Source organism: Pangasianodon hypophthalmus, chromosome 18 (genome assembly GCF_027358585.1).
Source record: "Pangasianodon hypophthalmus isolate fPanHyp1 chromosome 18, fPanHyp1.pri, whole genome shotgun sequence".
NCBI lineage: Eukaryota > Metazoa > Chordata > Actinopteri > Siluriformes > Pangasiidae > Pangasianodon > Pangasianodon hypophthalmus.
In genome coordinates this window covers 4,257,627-4,276,033 of record NC_069727.1, presented here as the reverse complement: position 1 = coordinate 4,276,033, position 18,407 = coordinate 4,257,627, and the positions used below count along the sequence as shown (strand labels likewise).

At 38.2% G+C, this 18,407-nt stretch overlaps 1 protein-coding gene across 1 annotated transcript in view; it reads left to right on the top strand.

Annotated features, from left to right (window-relative positions):
• exoc4 (exocyst complex component 4) overlaps positions 1-18,407 on the top strand; it is a 154,380-nt gene that overhangs the window by 10,203 nt on the left and 125,770 nt on the right. Inside the window, exons 4-6 of the mRNA XM_034313148.2 lie at positions 3,083-3,270; positions 9,845-9,945; positions 14,003-14,231. Of these exons, the coding sequence (XP_034169039.2) occupies positions 3,083-3,270; positions 9,845-9,945; positions 14,003-14,231 (518 nt within the window). The remainder of the gene's footprint in view (positions 1-3,082; positions 3,271-9,844; positions 9,946-14,002; positions 14,232-18,407) is intronic.

The window sequence follows — 18,407 nt, the reverse complement described above, 5'->3', positions numbered from 1 at the left end:
ACAGTAACCACAATGGAGAACGAGAGACACTGAGATAATGAGAGAGAGAGAGAGAGAGAGAGAGAGAGAGAGAGAGAGAGAGAGAGAGAGAGAGAGAGACAGGCAGACAGACAGACAGACATAGATTAAGGAGGAGCGTGAGAGAGAGAGAGAGAGAGAGAGACAGGAACACAGAGCGTGTCGGGAGAAACCGACAGAGACAGAGAGGGAGAGAGAGAGAGGGAGAGTCTGTGAAACAGAGATAGTCTGATGGATAGAGAGAAAGAGGCACTGTGGGAGACTGATAGATAGATAGACAGGCAAAGAGGGAGATGAAGACAGGCGCAGACTAAGAGACAGACAGGGAGAGAGAGACAGAATGACAGGCAAGGTGAGGGAGACAGCCAGACACAGGGAGACAGACAGACAGGTGGAGAGAGAGACACACACAGACAGACAGACATGGAGAGACACATATACAGAGAGAGAGACATATGGAGAGACACAGACACAAAGAGAGAGACACTAGCAGAAAGACAGAGAGAGATTCATACACATATAGATAGAGACACAGAGAGATACAGATACAGAGAGAGACGCACACAGACAGACAGAGAGACCCAGAGAGAGATGCACACAGATAGACAGAGAGACCCAGAGAGAGAGAGAGACGCACACAGGTAGACAGAGCGATACAGACAGAGACACACAGACAGACAGACAGACCCAGAGAGAGATGCACACAGATAGACAGAGAGACCCAGAGAGAGAGAGAGAGACGCACACAGGTAGACAGAGCGATACAGAGAGAGACACACAGGGATAGACAGAGCGATATAGAGAGAGACACACACGGATAGACAGAGAGACCCAGAGAGAGAGAGAGAGACGCACACAGGTAGACAGAGCGATACAGAGAGAGACACACAGGGATAGACAGAGCGATATAGAGAGAGACACACACGGATAGACAGAGAGACCCAGAGAGAGATGCACACAGATAGACAGAGAGGCCCAGAGAGAGACGCACACGGGGATAGACAGAGCGATACAGAGAGAGACACACAGCGATACAGAGAGAGACACACAGGGATAGACAGAGCAATACAGAGAGAGACGCACACAGGTGGACAGAGCGATACAGAGAGAGACGCACATAGGTGGACAGAGCGATACAGAGACAGACGCACATAGGTGGACAGAGAGACCCAGAGAGAGACATGCAGGGATAGACAGAGCGATACAGAGACAGACGCACACAGATAGACAGAGAGACCCAGAGAGACATGCAGGGATAGACAGAGCAATACAGAGAGAGACACACACAGATAGACAGAGAGAGAGACCCAGAGAGAGACATGCAGGGATAGACAGAGCGATACAGAGAGAGACGCACACAGATAGACAGAGAGACCCAGAGAGAGACATGCAGGGATAGACAGAGCGATACAGAGAGAGACGCACACAGATAGACAGAGAGACCCAGAGAGAGACATGCAGGGATAGACAGAGCGATACAGAGACAGACGCACACAGATAGACAGAGAGACCCAGAGAGAGACATGCAGGGATAGACAGAGCGATACAGAGAGAGACGCACACAGATAGACAGAGAGACCCAGAGAGAGACATGCAGGGATAGACAGAGCGATACAGAGAGAGACGCACACAGATAGACAGAGAGACCCAGAGAGAGACATGCAGGGATAGACAGAGCAATACAGAGAGAGACGCACAGGGATAGACAGAGTGATACAGAGAGAGACATACAGGGATAGACAGAGCAATACAGAGAGAGACGCACACAGATAGACAGAGTGATACAGAGAGAGACGCACAGGGATAGACAGAGTGATACAGAGAGAGACATACAGGGATAGACAGAGCAATACAGAGAGAGACGCACAGGGATAGACAGAGTGATACAGAGAGAGACGCACACAGGGATAGACAGAGCAATACAGAGAGAGAGACACACATAGACAAACAGAGAGACCCAGAGAGAGAGACACAGGGATAGACAGAGCGATACAGAGACAGACGCACTCTCTGTGTAGAGAGACACACAGCTTCGAGTCATGCAGCAGAGTGAGAGGCCAGGTGAGGTGAGTGGAGTAAGGAAATGAAGCTCAGTAACGAGATTTAAATGTGCTTTACTCTTCCTGTGCTGACACGCAGAGCAGCAGATGCAGCAAGGAACCTGAGGGGATTCGCCTCATTTACTGTTTTATCATCATCATCATCATCGTCGTATTGATAAACTCGTTTTTTTTCACAGCTTTGACCTTGTACTCTTTTATAGATCATATAACAGCCTGAGGTTTATTTAAATCCGTTTCATCTCCATTCTCCTGTGATTATTATACTCTCTAACTGTCTATAGCCTTCGTGTTATATCTCTTTATTGTATGTAAATGTGTGCGTATTGGCTTTTATATAACTGTGTCTTTTCTTACTGGACGGTGCTGCTGTTTGATTAAACTCTATGAATCGTACAGTTTGAGCACATCATTTCATTCCTATTAAAATTTTTTACGGTGCTCTTAAAAACGCACTCTCAAAACCTATGGACATGAAGGCTTAACTTTTTATTGGCCCTATAAATATGAGTGTCATGCGGCTGAATGAGGTGTCCAAGAAGTTTATATTTATAAAATTAATTTTTTATACTTATCCTTGCAAGTTGTCTTTAGTTAGTAAATCAGTGTATGGACAATATAGTTATTAGCAACCTTTACAAATACAGGTGAGATCATTTAATAATATTGAATAAAATTGAATAATAAAATTGTATAGAATTATTTATTCATTTACACGCAGTTAGGGGAAAGTACTTCTTTTTTTTCTTTAAACACAGATTTCTCTGTCTTATATACCAGCAAATTTTTCTTTAGATTTTACTCACCATGTGGAAATTTTGTGTTTTTAATCTTTTCAGTGTTATTGCTCGGTTATTTTGGAAATATTAAAGCTTTAAAAACAATAATTCTGCCGTAGCCATTTGTTTAAATCTGACACGTTCCCTGATGTTTTCTTTGCCCTTAGTGGTGAATCCAGCATGCAGTGTGTGTGTCTGCACTCAGCTGTGTGTTGTTGTGTGCAGGTGTCAGCGGTGGAGTCTCTGGAGGGGCCTCTACTGCAGGTGGAGGGTCTGAGTGACCTGCGGCTGGAGCTGCACAGCAAGAAGCTCAACATTCATCTGGTGTTGATCGATGAGCTGCACCGCCACCTCTACATCAAGTCCACCAGCCGCGTGGGCCAGCGGGGCAAGGACAAAGGACGACTCGGAGGGTAAGCACACACACACACACACACACACACACACACACACACACTTACACACTTGGACATGCATTGTACCTTCGAGGGCTGATTCACTTTTAAGCATTTTAAATCACTAGGTTTGAATATTTGATGGGAAAAATCAATCACACTAAAGCTACCAAAAACAAGAGCTACCAAAAACAAGAGCTACCAAGCTGAACTTTCTGTGTTTTTCAACAAGGAAGGAAAGCACTTTCTCTTTATGTAAAATAATGTGATTCAGACGTTCATTTAGCTGAACAGGAAGTTCTGAGATTTCATTAAACTCTAGCAGTTTGTTCTAACTGCAGTAGTCGGTGTGTTTGGAGTCATTATTTTACAATAATATTTTGAGCCTAAATAATATTTTCCAGTTAATCTGATTTAAAAGAAATCTAACTTAATGCCTGGTCGCTACATTATAACACAAACCTTACAACAAAAGATCAGGAGGCAATTTATTTTTGAATACACAGGTTTGTGACATGGAGCCTCATTTTCTGTGACAGTAATAAGCAAGATTGACAATCCTGTGGCTCGAGGTTGTCGGATATTTTCCAAATCTTTACTCGGACAACTTTGCTTACTTCACCTACTTGATTTTTAATTCTACTTTGCAAAAAAAATTAAGATAAGAAAGCATTAATTCTCTTGTGTTTTATTATGTATAGCATGAATCACTTCAGGGTGTGCTGTTATTGGAAAATAATCAACAGTGAGGTAGTTTGGTGAAGCCAAACCTGAAGCAGAGTTACTGTTACCACCCTGACGTTGATTATTTTCCTATAACAGAAGCTGCTGAAGGGTTCTTTTCCCCTTATACCACAGCAGCTGGCCAATGCTAAACATTTTTATCCATTTCTAGGTGCATTTAACATGGTGGAACATCTGCGAAACAAGTTAATTTGTTTATGAATTATGTTTCTCTCTCTCTCTCTCTCTCTCTCTCTCTTTTTTTTTTTTTTTTTCTTCCCCTCCTCAAAAAGCCAATCGCCAAGCCCTCCATCTGGAAGACTTTCTCTTTAAAACTTAACGTTAGATCTTTACCTCTGACTGTTACAAAGAGCTGACACTGGAGACTCCTTCCATAAATGATCCTTAAACACCTTCTCACAGAAAACTTCATCATATCAATAATTATACACGTTCATTTTAGAGTTGTTAACATGGAGCTTCCACTGCACAAGTCCCTGTGAACCAGCTGTAGCTATAGAACAGTAACATATTTAGAACGAGCGCATTAATATAAAACTGTGATTTGCAGCCGCACTACTGTCAGAGCTGCCGTTATAGAAAATTAATCAACACCTTCTGACCAATCAGAATGGAGAATTCAGCAGCGCTGTGCTATAAACTGTTTATAATACATTTCAGGTGAAGATTAGTGATGTGTATAAATGACACCTTACTGAATCATTTCAAATTCTCTAATAATGTGTGTTTGTTGTTTATGGTACTAGTGTCTCTTAACTCTTCTATAAATCGCTTTTGGATAAAAGTGTTATACACTGATGGACGTGTGCAATCTTGGCTTCTCAATCTTTGATTGTACAATGCACTTCACTTCACTTCACTTCACTTTTTCACATTGCAGTATGACAATTTCCTCATTTAGATTAGAAATTGCTTTAGTAGACTCCTGTTGGGAAATGGAGGTTATTATAGTGAGGAAATGCAGTGTGTAATTAACAGTAAGCTAACTGGCAGTCGTCACTCGGTTATCTTCACGTGTGCAGTAAGCTTATTAGGGAAGTCATACAGAAATGCCATGTTCCTAATGGGCTTATTTTAGGAAAAAAAAAAAAACAGTGCAGATGGTTCTGGCGATTATGTCTATCATGTAAAAGAAATGTTCACGTTATTACATGTTATCATTTAGAAAAAAAATAATCATTCGGTCATTATTCTGGCGTAATCAGGCTGTCGTGAGCAATAACGGCTCACACTTACGGCGTGTTTAAAAACATGCTCATGTGTGAAATTGTAACATGGCAGGCAGTGTTGAATCTGCTTATTGAAGCACAGAATTTCAAGGAAATATTTAATTTTTTATCTTTCTGCTTGTAAAAAGTAGGATTTGTTGCTGTTGATGGTCAAATGCACAGTACAAAATAGTTTTGTTTTACTTTTTTGTTTGTTGATTACCCCAAACAAGATGGTCGAAAGTAGTCAAGGAATTTTTAGTGTTTTTAATTTTTAAATTATTATTTTTATTATTATTTTTTTTTTTATCTGAGCTGGTGTTGCTGCAACACTTATTGCATGTTGCAGAGCTCCTATTATCATCCAGAGCCTTGGCTTCGCATTATAACGGCTATAGAGCATGTCAGACAGAAATAACAGATTAGACTAATTATGAATTACAGCACAGAGTATGCAGGAAGCTGATGTTGAAAGTAGTGAAACTAGCCCTGAAATTGGACGAAATTAATCATTCGGTGATGCCGGGAGGAAAAAAACGTGCCATAATTCTGGCTGAAAAACTCATTTATAGCTGCTTAAAGCCGATCAGGGGGTTGATTCAGCTGCCGGGATATGCTACTTTCACACCAGTGCACGAAAAGTCGCTCTTGTTGCTTGTAGTTTGTCTCTTGTGGGCGTGGAGCGAGTGCTACTGTTGTTGCCCGTGGGCATGTACAGTCTGTCCAGCTCTGATGAGAGAGAGTCATGAACAAAATGTAGCCTGCAGCACGTGATTTACTACAGGACACCATTTATTGGTCTTTAAAAGGTACTTAAAATGAAGTGTAATATTTTAATGTTGTTGTTGTTCTTTCGGCGGCTCCCGGTAGGGGTCGCTACAGCGGATCATTGATCCGAGCATTTGATATGGCACAGATTTTCCTGACACAACCCTCCCATTTTGTCCAGGCTTGGGACCAGCACTGAGAGTGCTCTCCCAGTGGCTCGGCTGGTTCCCTGTTCAGGAATTGAACCCGGGTCGTGGTGGTGAGAGCGCGGGATCCTTAGCCACTAGACCACCAGGGACCCTAAAATGTAATATTTCAATAAAGTGGAAAAAAGTGAAAAATCATTTATTTGATGTACGTTACATTCCAAGCATCTTACGTTCGTATTAACTACTCGCAGCACAAGCTAACCATACTAGCTACAAACTCTCTCCAGATACACCGATGATGTTCACTATTTTCTTTAAAGCTTTTTTTTTTGCTCATAATATCTCTATACACATTTGTTGATAGGTTCACACTTTATAAACTTTTAGCCTTTTAACCTTTACACGCTCAACTGCTAAAGGTTTTACCATTTTAAAATCAGTGACATTGAAACACTGTAATATTGTTGAACTTGTTTAGTGTGTTTAGCGCGCTGTCAAGCCAACATCACAGTTCATCCATGAACTTTAACCTTCCAGTTATTATAGTCGTACGTATTCACTATTCAGCTAAAATAATGAAAATGTTGAAAAGATTCTTCAGTTTTAAATGTATTCATGGTCAGATATTTCATTTGTAGGCTGGTTACCAAGCTAACTGCTCATATTTGCTTTTTTTGTCAGAGACTAAAGTTTTCTCTAACATTTGAACCCACCACCTTGCTGTATTATATTTTATTTTACAACTCGAACCCTGAGCAGTTTCTAATTTTACGAGGTTTTAGCATTAATCCGTGCTGACCCGAGACTCGCTCCTGCCCTCTGCCTGTTTCCAGACATAGCGCTGATCAGCACAAACACAGATAACTGTCTCACAGGCGAGTGAAGGAGTATAAGAGGAATCATAATGCACCTTTTCTTTTGTTCTTCCAGCAGCAGAAGCCTCACAGCAGTCGTCTGGAGATTACACACCCGTGTGTCGGCCAGCAGTTCCACACCGCCACCGCAGCCGCCGCAATGCTAATTCCTTTGTGTTTGTTAAGTCTCCACGTGTAGCACATTAGGCTAATGCAGGTTGGCGACCCCGCTGTGCTAAAGTGTGGTGTTGTGCCGCTGTTTTTTTATTTATTTATTTTTTTTTTAAATAAATCTCAGGAGCGCGGCAGTGTATTTTTGGTCCGTGTTTACGGCCTCGCAATTACAGCCCGCAGCTTTCATGAGACAAAGTGATTTATTAGTCAGGGTCATAAAACAGCATCAGCTGGGCTTGTGTGTTTTCTGCTCTTTCAGAAATGTGTCATGGAAGTGTTGTTCCTCTGGAACAAAATAAACACTCGATGTCTTTTTATCTCTGTCCAGATGAGCAGACATAATATTTTTTTGTTCAGAGTTAGACTGCAGGAAACAGAAGCTGTCAGTGATTCTCACAGACAGGATCAGCTGTGTATAATTAGACTATTTTTTCAATCAGGATCAACCTTTATTATTATTATGATTCTTAAGTCCAGGACCAGGATTATAAATCACATCAAGGTGTGACATGACAGCATTAAAAACACTCAGGTTCCCTCGCTAGCTTCTGCTAGTTACAGAGTTTGGTGTTGGCATGGAAAGTGCAAGCTAACGTTTGTACTGTGATAAGCAAAGTAACTTAAAACAGCTAGCTAGCGATGAAAATTTCAGGGATTTGGGATGTTGGGTAGATTAAAGTACGCTTAACGCTGCCATTTTTTTGGTAAAATTAACAAATTACATTTGAAAAATGTTAAAAAAAAAATTAACATTTGTTTTTGCGAATTTGTGGAGTAAGATGGATGGTTTTTTAAGCTATGATAGCGATATTTTAATGGCTGAGAGTTGCATCACAGTTAATTGAATGTTGATAAGTAAGGAATAAAACACTTAGGGTTGTGTTGTTATAGAAAAATAATAATAATCATGGGCTAGTGTGATGAAGCGGAGCTACCGTTACCACCCTGACGTTTATTATTTTCCTATAACAGCTGTTATGTGCTGACGTGTTTTATGCCTCATACACAACACCAGTTTACCAGCACTAACAATTTACTATTACACTTCACACTTTTTATCCGTTTATAGTTGCATTCAATGCCATGGCAAAGCAAGCTAGATCCTGTTATCACTTATGTTATAGCAGCTATGGCTATTTTCTTGTTAATAAAACAGAAGACTTGAAGATTTTCCGGGGTCAGAAAACTTAACACTACAGCTCTTACCCCTAACTAGCTCTTAACTTAACTAACTAGCTACCAAATGCTTGTTAGCATGTCACTCACCCTTTAGCTGACACGAGCTCGAATCTAATGCTTAGCCAGCAAATTAACTGGTTATGCAGTATAATAAAGTGTAAGGCTTTATTTGCCATGCAGCCACATTTTACTTTTTACTTTAGGAAGATCTCGCAGTATGATGGCATTTGGCGGACATTTTGTTCCTCGTTAATATCGTGGAAGACATGATTTACTCTGGTGATGCTCAGCTGAAGCTCATGAACTGAACTGAAGCGAAGCAGTGCGGTCATATTTCAGAACATTTATCCTATAAATGGTTGACAGAACAGTCACAGCTCAGGGGGATTCTGGGTAAAAAAAAAAAAAAAATTCCACTAAACTCTACAGCTAAGCCACACAGGAGGGTGTGCGGTGCTGCTACAGGATATCGGTGCTGGCGTGTGACAGGTTTAATAAAGGCATCAGAGTAACTGAGAGTTTATGGAGTGCGAGTGTTGTCACCATGCAGTAATGCTGTGGTCTAAGTGTAAATCTGATAATGGAGCTCTCCGAAGGTATTATCTCACTCTGACTCGTTCATTTACATGACGTGCTTAGCATTTAGTTTTGACACAATGGCAGCCAAACGTGTATTTTTACTTAGTTTTATGTTTACGGTGTGCGACTGAACATATTTTGTGTGCAATTAGTTTTATACCACAGCGCTGTTGAATTCTGGATTCTGATTGGTCAGAAGGTGTGGAGTAGTTTTCTATAACAGCAGCTCTGACAGGTTTATGTCAATGCACTCATGCTAACACATTACCGTTTATATAGTAACACCTCATGTACAGGGACTTGTATGTTGGACGGAGGATATTTTATTTTATTGAACATTTGTGGAAGGAGTCTCCAGTGTCAGACGTGTTCAAGACAGAGGAGTTTACGCTGTGCAGTTTCTCTGTAACATGTCAAGCTGCGTCTTTTTTGTCTGGTAACTGTTTATAACTGCTGTAACGGAAGTCATAGCAGAAACTAGTTTGTTCTGCAGATGTTCCCCAACCTTAAATGTAACTCTAAACGGATTAAAAAAATTATGATGTTTCATTCTTTAATGAATCAAAAATTCTAATTTGACAAGTTGATGTGGTGAAAGAGGAATAAAACACTCGGGACATGATGATAAAAGTAACTCCGCGCTACCTCATCGTTGATTATTTTCCTATTACAGCACAACCACAAGTGTTTTGTGTCAATGAAAATGTAACATGCTAACAGTCCACAGCATGGCGTATTTTGATAAGGGAAGTGGCGCCAGAACTGCAGTATATTTTCTACTACATAACTCGTATTGAATTAAAACCTTGGAAAAAACTCTTCCTGTAGTGTTTTTCTTTCTCGCAAGCCTCATTAAGATATAAAAATAAACATGTCACCTGTTGCTGTACTTGATTTCCTAATGTTTCTTGTCATTTTTTTTTTTTCTTTTTTCCAGGTCTGCTCCAAAGGACTCGTCTATTTTGGAAGTCAGCAGTCTGTCCACTCCACGGAAACTCGCAGAGACGTCCCAGTTCAGCACTCCAGCAGCATCCAGCAGTAAGAAAATAAAAACAACAACAACAACAACAACAAACCCCAGAAACAAAGAAGGAAAAAAAAAAACCACTGGCTTAGCAGCCATAATAATAAATTCATCCCTTCACACACTTCAGGGTCTTAAAGCACTCAAACAGATGGGGCTTTCACAGCTGGATTATTGTTTTCTGGTTTTAGAGAAGTGACAGCTTCTGTACAATTCATCTTTTACTCAGCTGAGCAATTTTGACAATTCTGACATTTTATCGTTATTTACTGAATATATCTCCAGACCTGCCAACATGAACAGAAAATCTTTAGTTTCTTATTTTATAGAAAAAAATAGACTATTAGACCTTTTTCTGCTTTTATTGGCTTATATTAAATGTATAGTTATGCTTTGTCATGATTGAATTTTCTGGATGAAACCGTTTGGGGCCTAGTCTCACTTGCATCTTAAATCTTAAATCTTTTCTTATTCACATTACATCTGCTATTCCATTTACACAGAAAAGGCATTTTAGGTATTTTAGGTTGGGTATTTTATTTTCATGTTTAACTGCTTTGTGAACAAAGTAGACAAGCGACACTGACACTGTTATCGCAAAATACAGCTTCATCAGCCGTACATCAAGATTAAAAATAAGCCAAAATGACACAAATAACATAAAAGTCACGTCAGACGCCAATCCTTTTGACAAAAAATATTAGATTATTGTTGTTTTGTTATCAAAATTTCCTACAGGTCTTCACATTTTAACAAAAGTATGATAAAACTCTTGTTTTTTTTCTGTAATCAAAACTTTCTTGAAGTCTTCAGGTTTTTGACAAAAAAAATATAAAATTTGTTGTAAAAATTTTTTTGTTTTCATTTTTCTGAAGGTTTTTGTAAAAGCTTGAAACAATTCATGTTTTTTATTTTTTATTTTTTTTAATTTTTTTTTAAAATCAAAACTATCTAGAAGTTTAGCTAAAAAGAAAAATACATTTTTAAAATTTAAAACTGTAAAACCATTAGATTTCTGATAAAAATATGATATGATTTTTAACAAAAAATGATTTCAAATTCTTGTTATTTTGTAATCCAAACTGTCCTGGATAAAAAAAAAACTATATTATAATAAAATATATATTTTATATAATAATATCATGCAACAAAGATTTTTACAAACTTTTAATCCTCTCAAGACATGACAAATATTTCCAATTTTACCTTCCCTTTGAGTCTGTAGTGATGAGTATCGGGCCTTAAAGATACACATCTTCCTAGTTAAGTGTGGAAACCCATTTGCAGATGTAACATGTTCACATGAGCATGTATGCGGCCTCTCCTCCCCTTTCCACATCCATAATGCCCATACCGTCATATTGTGTTCCAGTAACAGCTGTAACGAGTGTGGAGCAGCCCTGCTCTGAGGTTATTAAGCAGCATGAGCTGTCGACGCAGTAGGGGCGAAGGCCTCGTTAGCCCTGTGTGAGCTCGCCTCCTCTGGGGAACCCCACTGCTTTCATCAGCTCCGCCATCCTACCCACCGCTGGCCGCTTCTCCCACATCTGCTGTCCCAGAGCTGTTAGTTCAAACACGGCCACCATTATGATAATGCTCATTTCACTGAGTTATTAACTAATTCACTTCTTCACACACAAGCTGTCTTCTTGAGCACTCAGGGTGTTGACGGCAGTAATCTGTCATGACATCATGATAAATGAATGTTTAATTAATTAGCTTTGTTTAAAAAAAAAAAAAAAAAAAAAAAAAAAAGGTTCAACTTTTCCAAATAGAGTTTTATTTCGAAGCTTTTAGAAATGACGTTAACTTCATGACCTCGTGTTTATCATTTACACATAAAACGATGATGTACATACATGTAGGTTAGGATTTCCTAATTAGAAATGTTAATAATTAAAAAAAAGATGGCTAGAAATAACTATAGTGAGTACAATTTTCAAAAATAACCTCAGCCTTTAAGGATTAATTTTTAAGGAGGTATCTTAACTGGTATTCTCTCTCGCTGTACTTCCTGCCGCTGTCCATCAGTTGATTACTTTTCCTTTAATTGCCTCTTTCTTTTTTTTTTTAATTTCCTAAAGCACACCCAGGGCCAAAGTAATTCTTGTGCTAACTGCACTTTATCCCAGCGCTGCATGAAAAGCGTGCAATTACTGAGGCTGGCGGTACTTCAGGTGTAATAGAATGGTGCCACTAAAAGAAAAGTGCTTTCTCTCAGTGCCGTGGGGGTTCTTCCTTTTGTCACCCACTGTTCTGTCTAATGGCCTCGATGTTCCTCATTTTTTTTAGGTGATAATTGTGGTAATTATTGTGCAAACTACAGTCGACAAAGTTCATCAAATTGCCATAAACATTTAGTGGATTGAGGGGAAATTAGCAGGGATGGGGAATAAAAATTAGAACAGAAATGTAGTGGAAGAGTGTGAAAGACGAAGGATTTGGCTTGGAATCGGGTTTGGACAGTAATTTATTTTTATGTAGTGCCACAATGATAGAAAAATTAAATGATAAATTATATTTACATATAGTGCTGTGCATCTTGCTAAATATTTTAAATTAAGCAATAGCTTGGCACTAGTGTTGTCAAAAGTTTATATTTAATACAAGTGTGGCTAATTATTTGATATTTTATCCTTTATTACTTTATTTAAAGAGTATTAAGCCTGTAAATGAGTTGAATTGTGGATGCTAATTTGGCCAGCGTCAACCAAAAAGCTCCTTAGCAAGAATAGTACTAGTGTATTGTTTTTAAATGGGAGTCGGAAAACATTGGTGGTCAAAAAAGCCAAAATATTTGGTGTAAAAAGTGTACCATAAACTACAATTATTAACTGATGATATTTAAATAGACGTCAAGAGTTTTACTCAGTAGCATAAAGAGCTTTTACTATTAACAGTAAACATTAGGGCTGGGTGATATGATGGTATAAAATCGATATCATGATAATTTATATCACTATACACTTTTCTGAGATATCCTGGTTATCCTGATATGTGCATTTTAAAATGATTTTTTTAATAATTAAAAAATAGACCGTAAATGACTGATTATTGATTATTAAATCTTAAAATTTTTAGAGATTAAAAAAAAATCTCCTTTTCAGTGTTAAAATTTTTGTTTGTAAAAAATATTTTTATATAAATATACAAAATAAGAAGAAAATTATTTTTGTAGACTTTAAATAAATTGTCATGAAACATTTTCATAATGCAACTCGACTGTTTTCCCGACTGTTTGTTCACACACCTGTGTATCGTGGTATTTTGTGTATCGTAGAAGCATCTTTGAGAATCGTGGTATGATATTTTCGCATTATCTCCCCCACGTCAAATAAACATATACAAGAATCCGTTTTATATTTGATTTTAAATCCACTTCGAGATGAATGTGAGACAATAACAGATGTTTTTTTTTTTTTTTTTTTTTTTTTTAGTTGTTATCTTTATTTTGCTATCATGACACTCGTATATTGACCGTGGCACATATCACGTCTGGGCTGGGCTGTTTTATTTATTTATTTATTTTTTTAATTCGTAGTCGCATTTTGGTGTTGTAACTACTGCGCCTGCTATTTGTCCTGAATTCCAATTTGTGTGTCAGGAAATGCAAGTATGTGGAAACACTGACGCAGGGTACAAAGCCGTCATATAACTGTCCTGCTCACTACATGCAGTCAAACATATAGGAAGAAAATAGAGACACTAGCCAGATTCATAATATGTTTTATGTACGATGCGAGGACGAAACATCACATCTCACACTGGCTGAAAACTTGCTGTCTTTATTAAGGCCAAAATATAATATGCCTCATGATCACTACTCTTAGTCTGTATTAACGCTCTTAACATTATGTTATATATATAATATACACATTATATTATGCTATATTAGTCTGGTCAAAGGTTTCCAGGTAACAAAACGTGGAACTGGGCAGCACATTTTGCTTTTATTGTGATTGGTCCACTCCTTATATATGCACATTGTTTGAGATAACAACATAAAAACATACTACTATTTCTATAATTACTGTGTTCTCTCTCTCTGTGTGTGTGTGTGTGTGTGTGTAGTTCGAGATTTGCAGGACGATCTGGATGCGGACCCAGAAGAGAACAGTGCCGAGTTCATGGGGATCCTGATCAAGGCTCTGGCCAAACTCAAGAAGATCCCAGAGACCATTAACGCCATCATGGAGCGCCTGGAGCCAGAACTCAAGCAGATCCTTAAAAGATCCACCACCCAGATCGCAGACCACGCCTACCAGAGAGGAGAGAGCCTGGCACAGGACAACCAGCCAAAGTAAGGGGACAACACAGTGAAGCGCACCTACGCTGGGACTCAAACCATTGCAACCTTTATACGATCATGCTCTTTTTGGTAAAATCAGTTATTTTATAGAAATCAATTAATATTTCAGCAGCTACAGCTGACTTGTAACCAGCTTCTGGTGTTTTTTTAAATTTTTATTTATTCATTTTTTCTTTTTTTAGGGGGTGTGGCGTATATCTGGCCACACCCCCTTCTTTTCGGTCCCCTAAAACCATATCTGATGCTATCATCAATCTGTAGGTCAATCGGTAGGTCGATGGTATATCAGACACCGTCTCTGTGTAACGTTTCTGAATTAGCTAGTATGTTTGAAGTAATGCAGAAACCTGGTTTGATTTAAAAACTGACACAGTGGGGTCCAGAACAACAATTGTGGACTTGGTTTCTTGGATTGAACAAGTTTCCATAGAGTATTGCATCTTTTCCAGCATGCTCGCTGGAATATTAAAAGTATTTATTTAGAAAATGAGTCCTTATCTGCATCATACATTATTCACGAGTCAGGTTAAGAATGATAAATTTATGCTGTTGAGCACACTTTATTATTATTTTTCCTGATTATCATTCTTCCCCATCCAGGTAGCGAGTGTGTGTGTGTGTGTGTGCGTGTGTATACATATATATATATATATATATATATATATATATATATATATATATATATATATATATATATATATATATATATATATATATATATATATATGCATTATACTGTACTGTAAGTGTTTGTGTTTCTGGATATTTGATTTTTTCCCCCTCCCTCTCCTTCACACTCTCTTTCCCGTTAGGCCCTGTGGGATCGATGGTAGCCTTTCTCACATCTTATTCATAACTCCCTCATTTAGACAAATGGTGTAATCCATAAAACTACCCAGCCTGCATTTCCTTAAGTATCGCGAGTAGCGGAGAGAAACAAAAGCAGTGGAAAGAGAAGGGAGATAATGATGGCACTTAAGAGAGCACTTACCCAGGGCAGAAATGAACTCAGCTCTCTCAAACCGTTATTATTCTCCTGCTTTTCTCTGCATTCTGACACTCTTGCTCGGCTCCTGTGCTTCATTACACCGAGTGCGAAATATCTGAAAACTCTTTTTAGTTTGATATTGCGCTCCGTTTCTTTATTGCTGTGGGAACGTAAAGGGTTTTGGGTCTTGAATCTCATACCACTACATGTGCGTATTGTTTTATTTCTGAGTACTAGACATCCCCACAAGTGTAAAACTTTAAAAGTCTTTTTGTTGGTTCTCAAAAGTTTATTGTAGAGAAATATCTTATTTCTGTGTGGTCTAGGTTGAAGGAATAGAGTCAAACATCCCAAAAGCACAAAAATATTGAGTTTCACAAGAACGTTACCGGAAATACTTTGGAATAGGACAAGGGTAGAAAAAGTAAAGAGAAATTGTACTTATGTAAAAGTAAGTTTACTGCATCACAATCGTTAATTAAAAGTAGACGTGTGGAGGCAAAAATGTACAGCGACTAGCGGGTCCAAGCACCAAGGGTGCGGCAGCATCGGTTGCTTGACATCCTAATGTGATATCAGTGAAGACAGCCCATTACATGAGTGTCACTTCCTGTTACTGATAGGAAGTGCTAATACTATGTTGGAACAGTACAATAAAACTCATATGAAATATCAGCTCCAGCGCCTGACGCATATGTGAAAACAGTGTCATATATTAATTAATAGGTTTGCCATGACATTGCCATTTAACATGTAATTAATAACGTAAAAATCTCAGAGTTGTAGAATGTAAAAGACTGTTATTTAAACCACATGTTCTGTTCAGTTGTTGGCGCTGTCACAGTGTGAGAGTATCGGCATGTGGGTGTTATTACAATGTAATAACACGTTGCTTTGCACACTTGGTGCTTGGACCCTAATGAAAGTCAGACAATATCTACATTTAAATATACTCAAGTACTCAAGAGTAAAATGTAAATGTCTTTTAACTGAACAAACTAACACTACACACATTATTTTCTTTATTTATGTATGCATTAATTTTATTTTATTTTTTTTTTTATTAAACATTATGCTAATTCAGGTAAGAGCTGGTTAGCTAATGTTTATGAAGTCTGGAATAGTGCTTAATGTTTAAAATCAAAAATGCAACTGATTTCCAAAGAAAATCAGCAAGAGAGAAATAAAAGAAAAAAAAATCTTATGGTATATGACATTTTTAAAGAGGTAAAAATGTAAGGAGTAAAAAAAAGTATGTTTTATCTTCTACATTTATATATAATATACAAATATTACATTTCAGTAATACTTCCAGAATAGTACTTAAGTACATTAACAAAGTGCAATTACTGCACAATACAGTGTTTTTTATCTAGTTGGTTATGATTGCTCTCACTAATACTCAACTAAAAGCCAAGTTTCCAGTGAGGAGACCGGTGCATCCTCAAACTCACATATTTAATGTTTAAAAATGTCAACGTATTTTATATAAGAAAAGTTATTCATCATAGAGTTCATGCAAGAAACTTCAAAAGTTGAATAACCATTTTATATTTAATTATAAATTCATATTTATTTATATTCAAAATATTCTTCATAGCTCAGCTTTTCTGTCTTTTATAATCCCAGATTATAAATATTGTGATCTTGCAACATTAAACCAATCAGTGTTCGCGTGACGCATAGCACCACAGACACACACAACACGTAGTTTTGATTATATTTGTGCCTATTTGTGTGTGTGTGTGTGTGTGTGTGTTTGTGTGTGTTCGTGTAGGTATTCATGTCTTTGCGTTTCTGTGCGTGAGATATTAATGTATGTGTTTGTGCATGTGTTAATGTGCTCGCTTCATGTACAGCACATCTGACTTTACTCTCATCTCATCTCCACTGTTGTCGTCCCCGTGTTTCTGTCCTCACGTCTCCGACAGCTCGCTTAAACATTGGGGCCCTGTTGCTATGGAAACTTCAGTGCAGATGAAGCATGCTTGTATACTGCATCGAGAGAGCGCGAGACAGAGAGCGCGAGACAGAGAGCGCGAGACAGTATTGGGGAGTGTGTATCAGCGAGTGTGTATCCGAGTGTGTCTACCAGGAAGTGTCCCTGAGAGCGCGTCTGAGAGTATGCATCCGAGGTTGTGTATATCAGCAAGTGTGTATCCATGAGTGTGTGTCTCCGAGAGTGTGTTAAAGTCAAATCAGAATGCATTTAGGCTGAATGTATATTACAGTTGTGTTTACAGAGGGATTTATTTCAGTAGAAGAAGAAGGTAATTGTTGAATTCTGGATTCTCATTGGTCAGAAGGTGTTGATTAATTTTCTATACCGGCAGCTCTGACAGTAGTTCCAGCTGCAATTGACAGGTTTATATTAATGCACTCGTACTATTACGTTATCCTTTCTATAGTAACACCTCATTTAATAATCCTGTCGTGGATTATTTTTCTGTAACAGCACGTCTGTGAAGTGGTTTATTCTTAAGTGTGTGTGTGCACAAAGTCAACACAACTGAACATTTACGATCACACTAACTTTCCATCATGATGTATACGTTTGGTACAAAACGTGTTGCATTTAAAAATAAACATTACGAGTTTGAGTTTGATACTTTTTATTTATATATATAAATTAGTGCAGAAATGGAGAAAAAAATCTTTAATTTTTAAAAATTTAATTAAAGATCTTCCTAAGATTTTTTTTAAATTTACATTTTACATATTTTAAGTATTCAAAACATTCAGATTTGCTGTTTCCAGAAATTATAATTATTTTTAAAAACGTTATAAAGAGATACCTGCGATAACTCAAATAAGTGTGACATTGAGCTTATAGCATCGTATTGCCAACACACCCTTCATGTCACACACTATTTTTGCCTTCTGCTTTATTCTCCACCTCCTCCTCCACCCCCCCAACCATCATCCAAGCGAGGCAGCTTTGTGAAATCCGTGTGCTCCAGAAGTGTCCCACCGTGCCACTGAAGACAAACCTCAGACAGATGTTGGTCCCCCTAGTGGCCAGGCGAGCTTGACAGATGTCGCTAATTGTTGTTGGTGAACATCTGCTGTAGCTCAGCGGGGAGATCCTGTCAACACCCTGCTGTCTCTGTGTTCATTAGAAAGTTCTGGGGCCCTTCAGTTCAGGTGGAAGCGTCTCTGAAGGTTTACTTGAGCGCCTG